Genomic DNA, 14,927 nt, shown 5'->3' on the forward strand with positions numbered 1-14,927 from the left:
CCCTGTCAATTAATTAATTAACCTAAATAAATAATAAGAAAAAAACAAATGATGCAATACCTGTGTCTAGTTAGGGAGCTTCTGCTGGCACAAAGGTAGTGGGGTGGTGGTGGAGGGAAATAAAATTAGGACCACAAACCACTCTCCTACTGTTAGAATTTTGTCTCCTTAAGATCTGCTAAGAACTTACAAACTGTTCATTTCTGAGATCTTGCATTGCCTTAATAGTAAAAGCTTATGTGCAATGCTTTCTCTCTCTCCCTCTCCCTCTCTCTCTCACACACACGCACACACACACACACACAGCCTCTTACTGCATGAGTGAAGGATGCTTGTGGCTGGAACTCCAACAAATGTTGTCTGCCATACTCCTTTTGACAGTCATCCTTAGCCCATGTGAACAGTGGCTGCTCAGAGAGCACAGGGACAGAACAGAGCCTGCTTTCTAAATCTTACCTGCAAAAAGCACGGACCCAGCCAAAGAAAACAGGTTTCCCAAACTGGGCTGATCAGAAGGACCACCTGAGATGCAAAGTGAACACAGGCTGGTGGGCGCTGCTCCAGCCCCCCTAAATCAGAAACTCCAGAAGTGGTTCTCAGGATCAGGCAAGCCCGGAGGACAGTGTGCTGCAGGGATCGAAATTCACCAGGACGGAAGGAAGGGCACTGACCCACAGTTAGCTGAAACAGTGTGCTGGTATCTTCTGTTCCGCTGAATGAAGGCCGGTGCCCGAAAGGGTACTGGCTAGCCAAGCCATTTCTACTTCTCTGCTGGTAAAATAAAACTGTGCTCCATGGGTCTTGTGATAATGAGTTTTCTACAAGCAATGCTCCAGTAATATCAAATACTTCTTCCAGTGTTTGTCCATGTAGCCCTCTTTCTTCATAATGACGGAGAAAATTGGACTTGAATTGAATCTGAGCTATTTGCAGTTCTGACCTACTGACCTGACACTAAATAGCAAGTGGCTCTCATCAGTTCTTAGTCCTTCCTCTTTAAAGATTTTATATCTTGTATGTTATATATAAGATATATGTGTATGTATACACACACACACACACACACACACACACACACACACATATGCTTCTAAGTCAGAAAAATAAAGAGGAAAGATAGGGGAAGGGGAGGAGAGGGAAGGGGGAGGAAGGGAAGACAAGACCCACCCACTACGCCACAACACAGAGAAAGTTCTAGCATGGCAGCAGCATACTGAGCAGGAGCAGTGTGTAAATTATTTTTTAAGTTAGTATACTAACAAGTTGTCTAAACTAAGAGAGCCCTTTGGACCATGTAATTTAGTCATAAACTAAAAATATGTATATTTCATGGAATTATTTTTCTTAAGATCTTACTTAAAAATCCAAAACATAAAAGAGACAACAAGCAGAGCCACCTAGTTAAATTGCAGATGAACAGGAGAGAAAGGACCACATCACAGCCCCACCTGCTCTGCCACCCTCACCTGTGGGCCACCGCTGTGAAACCTCAGAGCTCCAAGGACATAAATGAGAACCGTCTATGAGGGCCAACTTCTTTATTTTATGCCCAAAGCAACTCTCAAGACCCAGGGATAAGTGGGGTGGCCACTTGTTTTTCTGATTCCTGGGCCAGTGCTCTTTGCTGAGGCCAAGTCTCCGTCCCTTCTTCCCCGACACGTCTCATAACATAATGCCCTACAACACCATATGCCTGTCCCATAGTCATTAAAATGACTAACTCCCACTTTGAGCTGAAACAGATGTGCACACTGACCTTGCACTCCACAAATGCTGCTCTGCCTGTATCAGGCATATCCCAGTCCTGCCTGCAGTCCTGACTATATACCATACTCCGTGCCCAATCTTAACCAATGGATTTTTAAAAACCTTTCAAATTGGGGCACGTGGGTGACTCAGTCGGTTAAGCAACTCAGGTCATGATCTCACTGTTCGTGAGTTGGAGCCCCGCGTCAGGCTCTGTGCCGACAGCTTGGAGCCTGGAGCCTGCTTTGGATTCTGTGTCTCCTTCTCTCTCTGCCCCTCCCTCGCTCACACTCTGTCTGTCTGTCTGTCTCTCTCTCTCAAAAATAAATAAACATTAAAAAAAATTTTTTTAAACTTTCAAATTGAGGTGCCAGCTACAGACTTGTTAACAATCCAGTTAACCATTTATCCATCGATGGGTCTTAACTCTGGCTGCAAAGTAGAGTTGACTCAGAAAAAGAAAGATCTGTGTCCAAGCCCCACCCCCACAAGTTTTGATTTGATTCTTTCAGGGGAAATGCGTGCATGGTAGGTGGAGACTCTCCTCAGATACTTTTATATGCAGCCAGGACTGCAAATCACTGAGCTATTTGAATTAGTATTAGAGACTACCAAAGATTTTACTTTGAAGGTATTTTTAAAGAAATCATTGTATTAAGTGATGGGTGTATGGATGAAGTCCTCATATCTAAATCTGTTACTATTAGCGATGATTCAGTGTATCTCTAACAAATATGATAGCTACTTCATATACTGCAGGTCTAAAGATAAGCCCTGAATTGCCCTAGAAGGAAAGCATCACTGACTCCTATGTTCACTTCCAGATTTACAATGTCCATTATACCATGAGTATCAATGGGAAATTACAAGACGGGTCAATGGAAATAGATGCTGGGAACAACCTGGAGACCTTTAAAATGGGAAGTGGAGCTGAAGAAGCAATAGAAGTTAATGATTTCCAGAATGTAAGTATATTTCACACATTTAGAGAGTTAAACCAGGCAAGTCCAGAAGACTTTCCTAATCCCCAGAGAAGCAGCATCTCACACACATCCCAATGTAACCGTTCTTTATGGCAGTCATGGTGCCACTGACCCCCATGCATATTCCCTCTGAGAAAGGCCCACTCTTTGTCCTTTGTATTTTCAGAATGAAAAACACAACACCTTGGCACTGAAAAGAACAAGTTCTTGGAACTATATAAAGTCTTGGCAGAAGGACTTGAAAGAGCTATTTCTTTCCAAGCAGCTTTCTATAACATGATGAATAAAAGACTCAGTATCCTAGAATGTTGCAAAGTCTGAAATGTGAACTTAGAGACAAGAGGCAAACTGTAATGACTTAACAATCTTATCAACAACAGGTGGGATCTATTTACATACTTTGCTCAATTCTTCAGATTTCCCATTTCACCCAGAAAATTAGCGTGGAGTAATTCCCCTATTATAATCCTATGTTTTCTGACCGTGGCCAATTACTGATAAAACATTCGCGTCTGCTTTGAAAGGGGAGAACACATTTGTTTTCAAAAGTTCAATTTGCAGGCAATTTAGCCCTCACGCTTTGTGCTTCAGTGGACATCTGCATCACAATATCGCTCCTGGCCCTCTTTCCTGTTGGCCATAAATATCTTCTTCTCTTCCTGTTCTAAGACGGGGAAGAGGCATCACTGTTTGTGTTCTCCCGTTAAATCTGTAGATGGAGTAGGTGAGACTCCATAATGAAAAAAGGCACTTGAAAATAATGTCTCTTCTGATAGTTTATTGGCCTGCACACATCTCATCGACCCACCTTGTGCCGATTGATGAGAAAAACCAGAGATGCTTTTCATTTGAATGAAAGAACTCCCTTTGCTGATGCCAAAAGGCATTTCACAAGTCCTACTGAATACCAAACAGATGCTAACCTTTGGACTCCCGTGCTGTTAGGTATTGCTCATGACAGGGACTGGCTCTGCTCTGCCTGGGGAAGGGGGAGGGGCGGGCTCTGCAGCCCTGTATGTGACCGGTGTACTTCGTTTAATCAGAGCTTTGCAAATGGTTCTGGTCAGTGCAGAAAGATAATTTCTCTGGGCCTATTAAAGGCTTTTACTGCCAGACCCAGGACAAGGCAAAAGCATTTTTTCTTTGTACTACTCAATGTAAGATGATAAAATGTGACTCCCACACACACATCATTCAATCCAGAACAAAATTGAATACCTGTGATGTGCCACAGTATCAAGATATGCAAAGGTAGCTTCACAGATGAATGAGAAAAGATCCATCTCTCTCAAAGGGGCATGAATCAGGAGTATACTTTTAAAATATTTTAATCCCAGGCCTATATTTCTGTTTTATAATCCTCTGGTTCTAATAATGGTATTGATTGTGTTTTGTTCTCATAAGCCAACAGGGCCACAAATATTTTATAAGCTGATCAATTCTCTTTGATAGCTTCCACATTTCTCTAAGTCAGAACTGGTGAGCAGGACATTTTTTTGATGGATAGAACCTGTTATGGGTTTAAACAAGCCTGGACTTTTGAAAACACATGAATCAGCCACTATGGTACCGGCACTATTAACTTTCTCCTATACATTAAACCAACAGTCAGATCCAAGAGGTGTTTATTTTTCAGGGCCTACTGTGTGCATGGGACAGTATGAAGCATGAGGGATGCAAAGATGACTGATACTTGCTCCCTCCCTCCTGGACCTTACAGTCCAGGCCAGGGTGCGGGGGGGGTGGGGGTGGGGGGGTTGGGGGGCGCAGACATTCTTCACAGAAGTGACTTCGGGTCAGCCTGGGAGATGTGCTGCCACAGAGCTATAAACGCAGTGCTGTGGGTCACAGAAGGGAGCAGTTGCGTGCACTGAGGGCATTGAAGCAGGTTTTACAGAGGTTGTGACAGTTGAATCAGGTCTCGAAGAATGATTAGGATTTCAACCAGCAGAGAAGTAGAGACTCAGAGGAATACTGAATACAAATGCACAGGCCTGCTCTTGAGTTCTAAGTAGCCCAACATGGCAGAATGGTGGGGAAGGGGAGTAGAGGCAGGGGCCAGATGAAGAAAGGCTCTGAACTGTAAGGGAACAGTCTCCCCTGGTAACCTAGGACCACACCAAGGTTTTAGTAGAGCCAATAGGAAGAAAACCCTCCTGAGAGGGAATAGCACTGAACAAAGGACTCCAGTCTCCATAGTGTGAAAGAAAAATCATTCAGGGCACTTGTTAAAGAAGGGAAGAGGACCATGTTCAAGGGAAGCTACTACAGTGGGGTTTTATAGCAGGGGAGAGAGATTGCGTTCAACTCTGAATATAGTAAGGAAAAGGGGCAATTTATAGCCAAGGAGCAGAGTGGGGATATCAGTGGATAGAAAGTTACTAAGAGGTACAGTAGTTCTTTACTAAACCGAACCAACAGGATTTTTCTGAAGCCAAGCCAAGGTGATCAGATATCAAGGCAGACTCAGGAGGATACTTGCTAAAACTGGAATAAACTGGCCAAGACAGAGCCCACAGTCAGGGCCTAGGCAAAAAGAGGACTCAGAGGAACCTGACTAGAGTTGGGTCAAGGAAGGTCTTCGTCAGTACCCCAAGGAATACAAAAAGGGGTTTGTTCAGAGTGCGTGAGTTACGTTCTAAAAAGTTTTGCCCTCAAAAGTATCAATGCTTTTGGTTTAAGCCAACCCTTTCAGACTTAATGACTCATTTATATAATAACAACCCTGGTTAGAAATTAAGATAGAATAAACTGATATGTATATACAAGTGTTCACTACACAATTTCTTTTAACTTTGTGTATATTTGAAAGTTTTAATTTACAAAGCTAGAGAAAAATAAAATAGCATAACCTACCTCACAGATAGGTAGGTTAGTGATTTCAAAAATCAACATAACCCTTCCTCAAAAAAATTAAAAATAGAAATACCATATGATGCAATAATTCTCATGCTGAGTATTTACCCAAAGAATATGAAAACACTAATTCGAGAAGATACATGCACCTCTGTGTTCATTGCAGCAGTATTTACAATAGCCAAGATATGGAAGGAACCCAAATGTCCATCATTAGATGAATAAAGAAGATGTGGTACAGATAAATAGGCAGATTAGACAGATAGATAGATAGATAGATAGATAGATAGATAGATAGATATAAAGTGGAATATTACTCAGCCATAAAAAGGATAACACCTTGCTATTTTCTACAACATAGATAGATACCTAAAGAGTATTATGCTAAGTGAAATAAGTCAGACAGAGAAAAACAAACACCATATGATTTCACTTACACATAGAATCTAAAAAACAAATAATTCAAAAAAATTGAATTCAAAAAATTTCAAAAAAAATTCAAAAAAATATTTTTGAATAAACAAAAAGTAAAAAACAAACAAAAAGCAGAATCAGACCTATAACTACAAAGAACAAACTGATGGTTTCCAAAGGGAAGAGGGATGAGGGGTTGGGCAAAATGGGTGAAGGGGAGTGGGAGATTCAGGCTTCCAGTTATGGCATGAATAAGTCATGGGGATGAAAGGCACAGCATAGGGAGTAGAGTCAATGGTATCGTAATAGGTTGTATGGTGACAGATGGTAGCTATGCCTGTGGTGAGCACTGTATAACGTATGGACTTGTTGAATCGCTATGTTGTACACCTGAAACTAATGTCACATTGCGTGTCAACCATACTCAAAAAAAGTTTACAAAGTCAACATGGCTCCCAACTAAAACAGAAAAGTAAAACCAGAGTAACTTATAATCTAACTTGGACTTCAATATGTTAATGCTCAGCCTGACATACTCAAAAACATCCTGAAGTCAGACGCTTGCTCCCATAGGTGAATTGCTGTCAGTGCCGCAGCCTAAAATGCAGACTGACTTAAGGGTGTGTTGGCAGATTAAATACCAGCCTATTTTCTCAAACAGTGAGCAAAACTACCATCTTCTCTCTATTTTCATAGTAATTGCATTGCTAAGAATGTCATCATCATACATGGAAACTTTGCCAAAAGTCGCTTTGTCTTTATATGTAAAAGGGTGTTCGAGTGTAGGCACAGATACTTACAATCAGGTTTTTCCCCCAGGCCCCAGGGCAGTCAGGTCTTCAGGGCTTCCCTGGGCTCTCTGGGGCCCAGCATCCCTGGGCTCTGCCTGAGGAAGCCCAGGAGAGCCCCAGTCTTTGTGACAACTCAGAACTCCCTGAACGATTTCTAAAGTGCCCTCTTGGGAACTTGTTGGGAGCTTCTGGTTGAAGCCACAGAAATCCTATGAGATCCTCTAGAAAGAAAAACTGTGCAGCTACAATGAGATTGCCTGACTCTAATTATTAAAAGAATGTGAGAGCATTGGACTCTTCCCTCATTATCTTTGTTAGCAAATTTCTTCATTATCACCAGCTTCTGAGGCCTTGTTTGTTTGCAGAAGCAGGAGGTTTGCTTGGCTTTCTTGTGCTTTTCCATTCCTGCTGTTTAATCTCTTCAAAGATCTGGCTGCGTGATATGGATTTGTAGCCAGACAAGGTGTTTCAGACGTGTGAATTCCTTCCCACAGGACCCATCCCTATGGGGCTTCGGCTCTCTTTGCAGTGTGTAGACTGTCAGAACTAACTCAACACAAGATTCACATCGGGGCTGTGAATCCTTTGACAGAATCAGCTCTCTCCTTGGGGGATATGGTGACGGTTATATGGTGTTTCCCCCTCGCACCTCACATTCAGAGGATATAAGGGTGTGAAGTGAAAAGGACATATGGCACAGGGGCAGCAGTACTCTCCCCCCACTGCCTTCTGTTTTTCAAACCATGAGCCCTAGATGTGCATGCAGAATACGAGCAGCAGGTCTGCAGGAGAGAGCAGAGAGCAGTGGTTCTCAAAACGTGTTCCCCTGGGGCGCCTGGATGGCTCAGTCGGTTAGGCGGCCGACTTCAGCTCAGGTCACGATCTCACGGTCCGTGAGTTCGAGCCCTGCGTCGGGCTCTGTGCTGACAGCTCGGAGCCTGGAGCCTGTTTCAGATTCTGTGTCTCTCTCTCTCTGACCCTCCCCCGTTCATGTTCTGTCTCTCTCTGTCTCAAAAATAAATAAACGTTAAAAAAAATTTAAAAACAAACAAACAAACAAAAAAAAAAAACGTGTTCCCTAGGCCACCAGCAGCGGCAGTACCTAAGAGCTTATTGGAAGTGCAGAGTTCAGTCCCCACTCCAGACCTGGATCCAGGGGCGGGGCCCAACACTATTTTATTTATCAAGTCATCCAGGTGATTTTGATGCAAGGGAAAATTGGTGAGCTGGTGGTATAGAAGAATCCTGGATTCAAAGGCTGTGTCTTAGCTCACGCACGCTGCCGTAACAAAGTATCATAGACGGAGTGACTTCTAAACCGCAGGAACCTCTCACAGTTCTGGAGGCTGGTTGGTCCAAAATTAAGGCACTAGCTGATGAGGGTCTACGGTGGCCCTAGTTTCTGGTTCATAGTTGGCCTGTCTTCTCACTGTGTCCTCACGTGGCAGAAGGGGGGTGAGGGAGCTCTCTGGGGTCCCTTTTATGAGGCACTAATCCCACTCACGAGGGCTCTGCCTTTAACTTCCTTACCTCCAGATACCACCGCATTGGGCGTTAGGTTTCAACATAGGTACTCGGGTGAGGGGACAAAAACAGTCAGTCTACAGCAGGTGGTTTCAGTCATTTAAGAACGTTGTCACCTTGAACAAGTTGTTTTTGCCCTAACCCGATGGTCCACGACCCCAGGTTTACATTGTAACGACACAGGGAGCTTTGAAGCATCCCACTGCCTGGGCACTGCCCCAGGCCAGTGAAACGGGAATCTCTGGGGAGAGCCCCAGGCATCCATGGTTTTAAAATCTGTCCAGGTGGCTTCAGTGCAGTGAGTTGAGAAGTCGCACGGTAAACCTGGAGTCCCTCCTCCTGGAGAGTGTGAGGATGTTCTACCACCGCTCTCTGGGTGAGAGGTGATGCTAAAACGAATGTGTCACATGTGCAATCATGGCCAATTAGGCCACAGGGGAGAGCACAAGGAGCTTCGGGAAGAACGAGCCTTTCCTTCTCTGCTGTCTGCTCTGTCACCAGCGTTTGCAGGGCTGCTGGCTCTCAGATTACAAACGGTGTGACTTGCCACGAGTGTCCTCTAGCATGACTTACATTTGACTCTGTTCTTCACCGAGGAGGGCAGTGTCCTGAGCCAAGCCCTGGAGGTTTCTAAATGCTCTTCCTCCCCCACTGTGCAGCACTGATGCTGGAACAAGGTCCTTATCTTCCTGACATTTGTCCCAACTGAACAGATTGACAAGTTGAGGGGTTTGGGTTTCTGTTGGTGTCTATATTGTTTGGGCATAAAATCTGTAGGCCTTTCATACTGCTTTTGGCCACTCACTCATCATGAAATTCACCAGCAGGGTGAAAGGAAACACTCTTGGGACAGAATGTACTGTTGTGCCTGATGCACCCGAGGTAGCATCGGCACCGAGCTGTCAGCCAAGACCGGATCCCCGTGGATGAGGTTTCCCTTAAGGCCAGTCCCTAGGCTGACAAGGAGGAGACACTGTTTGTGTCTCACAGGGGACAAGAACAAAACATCTGAGCCCTCAGGTAAGGTCTAGGAACAAAGGTCAGTTCCTGGTGTTGTCGAAGTGTTGCTATTTCCCTGGCTGGATGACCTGGGAAAAATCGGAATCCGTGGAATTAATTAATTGGGCCCCCATCTTTTGAGAACCTTCGTGGGATCACCAGAAAGATAAAAGATTCCGATACCAATGTCAAAGAGGCTTATCATTGAGTGGGGCCAGGACCTTGACCAGGAGTGACCGCACAGGCACTGAGAACTAAGTGCCACAGGAGGGAATGAAGACTGGAGGGCTTACGGGAAATCAGGGTCAGAGAAAGCTGCCTGGACGAGGCAGCATTTCATCTGAGCCTGCTTGGGTTAACGGAGCAATGACCATACTCCGTGTCAGTTCACATGCCCCTGACTGGGGCCTCCCCGACCACACTGTCAAAAGTACCACCTCTGTCATTCCTGTCTCACACTCTGCTGTATTTTTCTCCATAGCACTTACCACCACCTGACTTCCCCTCTGCCTTTTATTTTTGGTAAATAACACAACGAGGTAAGCTCCGTGAGTGCAGACGTGCCATCTGTTCTGTTCATGCCCATACCCAGCGCCTGGAACAGTGCCCGGTTCGCAGTAGACACTGAACACATTGAGTAAATGAACCAATGGATAGATGGATGGATAAAATTTTATTTCCTAGGGCATCACCGGAATCCGTTTTGCTGGAGGAGAAAAGTGCTACATCAAAGCACAGGTGAAGGCTCGTGTTCCTGAAGTGGGCACCGTGACCAAACAGAGCATCTCCTCCGAATTGGTGGGTACCGCCCGCGTGCTTCAGACAGCAAGGGGGTCTGGTAGGCATCATTTGAATCCACAACCCTTTCCGTCTCTCATTCCTGTATAGCTTTGTGACCAGGATATAAATTCTATTCCTTCTCTGCCAAAGGAGTTGGAACTATTTTGGTCCTCCTTGGCGATTCCAAGTGGTCATTCTTGTATGACATGGTATACCATATATTTTTTAATGTTATTTATTTTGAGAAAGAGAGCATGTGTAGGGGATTTGCAGAGAAAGAGAGAGAAGGAGAACCCCAAGCAGGCTCCACACTGTCTCTGTGCAGAGCCCAATGCAGGGCTCAATCCTATGAACTGTGAGATCGTGACCTGGGGCGAGATGAGAGCCAGACGCTTAACCAACTGAGCCACCGAGGTGCCCCAGTAAACCGTATTTTAAAGTGCATAAAAGGGCTCGGTCTTCACATGGCTCTCATTTGCCTAATGTTGGGGAACTATCCGATTAGTAATGAAAACAATACAAAGGACGTCTCATAACAGAATCTTCATTAGGGGCCTCAGGAGCCTTCTAGCCTCACTTCCAATCAGTGTGGGGTTCCTCCTGAAAATCTCCAGTGGCTGTGCTGGAAAGCAGTGACAGGGTGCTCCCTTCCCTGGGTGCCAGGCAACTTCCTGGGGAGGGGGACAGTTCAAACCATTGTGCTCTACACTGAGTTGAGCTGGCTTCCCCTGGTTTCTTTCCCTTGGCTTGAGTTCAGCCCAGTGAAGCTCCTTAACATGTATTGAATTCCTTTCCTACATGTCAGACTTGTGAGCATTTTAAGTATAATTTTCCCATTTATTATTAACAACTTGCCTCTGAGCCTGATTTTATAAAAATTTACTTTAAGAATTGCACAGAGTTCTAAAGACACATCTGATGTGTTACATTTATTTGATACTTTAGGGCTTATGAAGTGGTTCCACGTGTTATTGCCTTCCATGTGAGTTGTGGCAGGATATAGTGGGAAGAAAATAGACTTTAGAGTTAGAAAAATGTGGGTTCGAATCCCAGCTCTGACACTTGCTGTGGATGTGGCTTCAATTCCTTGGACCTCGGTTTTGCCATCTACAAACTAAGGGTCTGCATCCTGTCCTCGTGGCCCTAGAACCTACCGGATAATGACTACACGGCTGCTGCTCTAAATCACTAATTCCATTATGATCAGCTTTGGTCCTTCCTGTGTCCCCGAGAGGGAGGGAAAGCAAGCATCAGCTCCCTTAAGGCAAAAGCGGAAAACTAAGGGTAAGCAGAGGTGCCTGGAAACTGCCGGGTTGCCATCATAGGAGCAGCAGGCATCTCACAACAAAACAAAACGAAAGCTAAAACAAACCGGTGACTTTCTAAAGCTGGCTATCATGTCCCCAGTTTTCTACTCTGCTCCCAGTTTCCCCATTCATCCTGTGAGACGGTTTCCAGACTTTCATTGCTGTAGTCGTTTGGCTGTGACCATATTCCAGTTTGTTCCTCACGAGCTGTGCCATTCAGAACAGAATGCCATGCTCAGTGTGAACCCACTAGTACGAAGTATAAAAATGAGACCAAGAGCTCCTTTGTTCTGACCCTTGAAATTTTTTAAAATTTTTTAAAATGTTTATTTATATTTGAGAGAGACAGAGCACGGTTGGGGGAGGAGCAGAGAGCAAGGGAGACACAGAATCTGAAGCAGGCTCCAGGCTCTTGACCTGTCAGCACAGAGCCCGACGCCAGGCTCGAAACCCATGAACCGCCAGATCATGACCTGAGCTGAAGTCCGATGCTTAATTGACTGAGCCACCCAGGCACCCGGACCCTTGAACTTCTTATTGCATTACCATTTTTTATAGTCCTGTGACTCAGTTTCTGTAATGCATAAGCCTTTACATTTCCTCCTTAAGTGGACATAGAGCTGGTTCTTTTCTTCTGCCTTCCAGAAGGGCCAGCTCTCTTAACATAGCTGATGGAGATCTAATCATAAGTTTGCAGTACATTTCTGGGGTTCTTTAAAAACAAGGTTATTTTTTTTCCTGATATTTAGAAACAATACGTAGCCATGGTAGAAAATTGGGGAATTACACAGAATGGAGAAGAAAATCATCCACAATTGCATAATCCACAGATAGCTAATGTTAATGTTTTGGTGAATTTTTTTAATGCACAGGGATGTGTGGTTTCCTTTTCATAACTGAAGTTATATTGCTCTACATTCTTATTAATTTCACCTAACTTTAGTTATTCTAAAATGTAGATGATAATGGAGGTATTATATGTCATCAGATGATTATAATTTAAGTCTTTTGCTCTTGAATACTTCAGCCATCTTTAATTTTTCACTATTTCAAATAATAATTCAAAGTAATTATTTGAATATAGAAATAATTCAGTGATGACCAGTTTAGCCTTTTACAGCTTTGCCTGCATCTGATTCTTTTCTTAGACCGTAAAGCTGAATTATTTTTTCTGTGTTTTAGTTGCTTATATTGTGCTTGGTGGACCCTCTGGTGGACAAGTCAAATGCAGGCAACATGTTTGTGTGGATTAGGAATGTCAGTGGCAGAAAACTACACCCAGAGTGACTGAAACAAAAAGGATTTGTTTTTCTGCACCATAGCCGATATGGAAGGAGGTGGCTGCAGGCACTGGCTCGGTGGCCAGCATCGCTGATTTTTTTTGGCCTTTCCTTCCAGCTCCAAACCATCAACCGTGCATTCGAGTACGGAAGTCAGAAGGGGTTGAGCAGTGCCAAGCACGACTTCCCTTTAATTAGGAAAAGCAGGAGGTTTCTCAGCCCCCCAGTAGACGTCAGTGTGAATCGCATAGTCTAGGGCACCCCAAGCCACTGGAGGGTCTGAGAAAGCAAGCAGCCAGCCTCTCTCCTGGGGCGGGGACACTGCTGCCTCACACAGAAGCGGGACTGTGTTGCAAGGGCAGGGAGAGACGAGGTTGGATGGGCAGCTGAGACCATGTGCCATAAGTTGATTTAACATTCCTAGCTTGTAAGATGCATATGTATGCGTTATCCCCATCGCCCCCCTCTTTCCCCACACGCTTTAGATTATGATGGAGTAGGTTTATGTACCACTTGCTCTTATAAAATTTTCATCAGTTTTGTAGAACTTTAAAAAGCTGCTATACCCAAAGAGTATTCATTTCCTGGACGGAGCCATTTAATTTAAGGTAAATAACTGGATTACCTGAGTGTTAACTTCCTCCAATGACTTTAAGTTGTTTTCATGCAACCATAAGCCTCGGGGAGAAAGCACAAATGAAGTGCTGCTTTTAGCTGAAAATATGGAGAAAACATTTTAATTTCTCCAACCTATTGCAAACTAATAAATATATGAAAGGAACAACCTGGCAAAATAAATTTGTCTCCTGGGTTATCAGATCATTCTCAGTATCTCGCTGTAGAAGAAAATTCAGGGTTTAACTTTGAAATCTCAGTGGTGTGCTTGATGTGAGGAACATCTGAAATGTGTTTTGTTATAGCTGGGAAATGTAGAAATGGTTTATGTTAAATAATACTTTGAACTGAAGACATTAAAGAACCAATCGCTTGCTTTTTCCATTGTTGTTCGGAGGCTGCAGAACAAAACCCCAAAGGATTTTCACTTCAAATGAAGGGCTCCTCTATCCCTTTACAGGATTTCAGAGTCCGTTCAATTGCTTTTCCTCAAAAAAATCTTTGATCAGCAACATCAGATTAACCTAAATCTCAAAGTTGGTAGCAAGTAATTTTCACTTCCACTCAGGACACTCAATATTCACACATTTCAGTTATGCAAGGCAGGGCGACAAGCAGGGCAAAGACAATGTTGTAAAGAGAGCTACAGAGACAAGACACACACACCGCACCCCACACATGCCCCCTTACACACACCACACACCCCCATCCCATACTCCCCTACACGCATCACAAACACACACACACACACACACACGCACCCACACACTCACACCCCACAACGCTGTACAACCCCCCCCGACATACACACCCCATACTCACCCCACACACACTGTATACCTCCCACTGACACCCCCCGACAACCCCACACATACCCCCTACCCCACTCATCCCACACACACTACCTGCCCCCCACCGACATCTGACACACACACCACAAAACCCCACAATACCCCCTACACTCACATCTCCACACTCACCCCACACACACACGACATACCCCCGCCTACACCCCGCCACACGCACACCACACACACCTCACATCCCCTCACACACACGCACAATTCTCATTAAGTTTTTAGTATGTGAAATAATGTTTTACCAGCACGTGACTCTTAATACGCATGTTTCACCGTCCACTCTGCTCAATGCATTTCATTTTTACTGAACTTACAGGAAGGCAAGATCATGCCAGTCAAGTATGAAGAAAATTCTCTTATCTGGGTGGCTGTCGACCAGCCCGTGAAGGACAACAGCTTCTTGAGTTCTAAGGTCTTAGAACTCTGTGGTGACCTTCCTATCTTCTGGCTTAAGCCAACATACCCAAAAGGTAACATTTTAAATTCTTTTAATGCTGCTAATATGTTTTCTGAGCCCCTCCACAGGCCTGAGCATGTAACAAGGAAGACTTAGCAGGATGCAAGTCAGTGTCTCAGTAATTGGGAAGAGAGATCAAAGAGAAGGAAGGTGACAACCATGAATGTTTTAGGGAAGGGACTGAGTGGCAGGGTTAACAGGAAGCAGATCAGGGAGACTCACCATCACTGCATCATCTGCCATTTTTATTTATGAGACTCCCCCTTCTTTCTGCTCTGCTCCTTAATCTAAGTTGTTTGCACTTTCCAATTTTAC

The 14,927-nt window shown here is 44.3% G+C and overlaps 1 protein-coding gene across 2 annotated transcripts in view; it reads left to right on the plus strand.

Moving 5' to 3' along the window:
• CNMD (chondromodulin) overlaps window positions 1–14,927 on the plus strand; it is a 33,519-nt gene that overhangs the window by 3,663 nt on the left and 14,929 nt on the right. For both annotated transcript variants that reach the window (XM_019447389.2, XM_019447388.2), the window contains exons 3-5: window positions 2,571–2,711; window positions 9,998–10,111; window positions 14,472–14,625. In XM_019447389.2, coding sequence (XP_019302934.1) covers window positions 2,571–2,711; window positions 9,998–10,111; window positions 14,472–14,625 — 409 coding nt within the window. The remainder of the gene's footprint in view (window positions 1–2,570; window positions 2,712–9,997; window positions 10,112–14,471; window positions 14,626–14,927) is intronic.

Source organism: Panthera pardus, unplaced genomic scaffold (genome assembly GCF_024362965.1).
Source record: "Panthera pardus isolate Hobbes unplaced genomic scaffold, ASM2436296v1 HiC_scaffold_1, whole genome shotgun sequence".
NCBI lineage: Eukaryota > Metazoa > Chordata > Mammalia > Carnivora > Felidae > Panthera > Panthera pardus.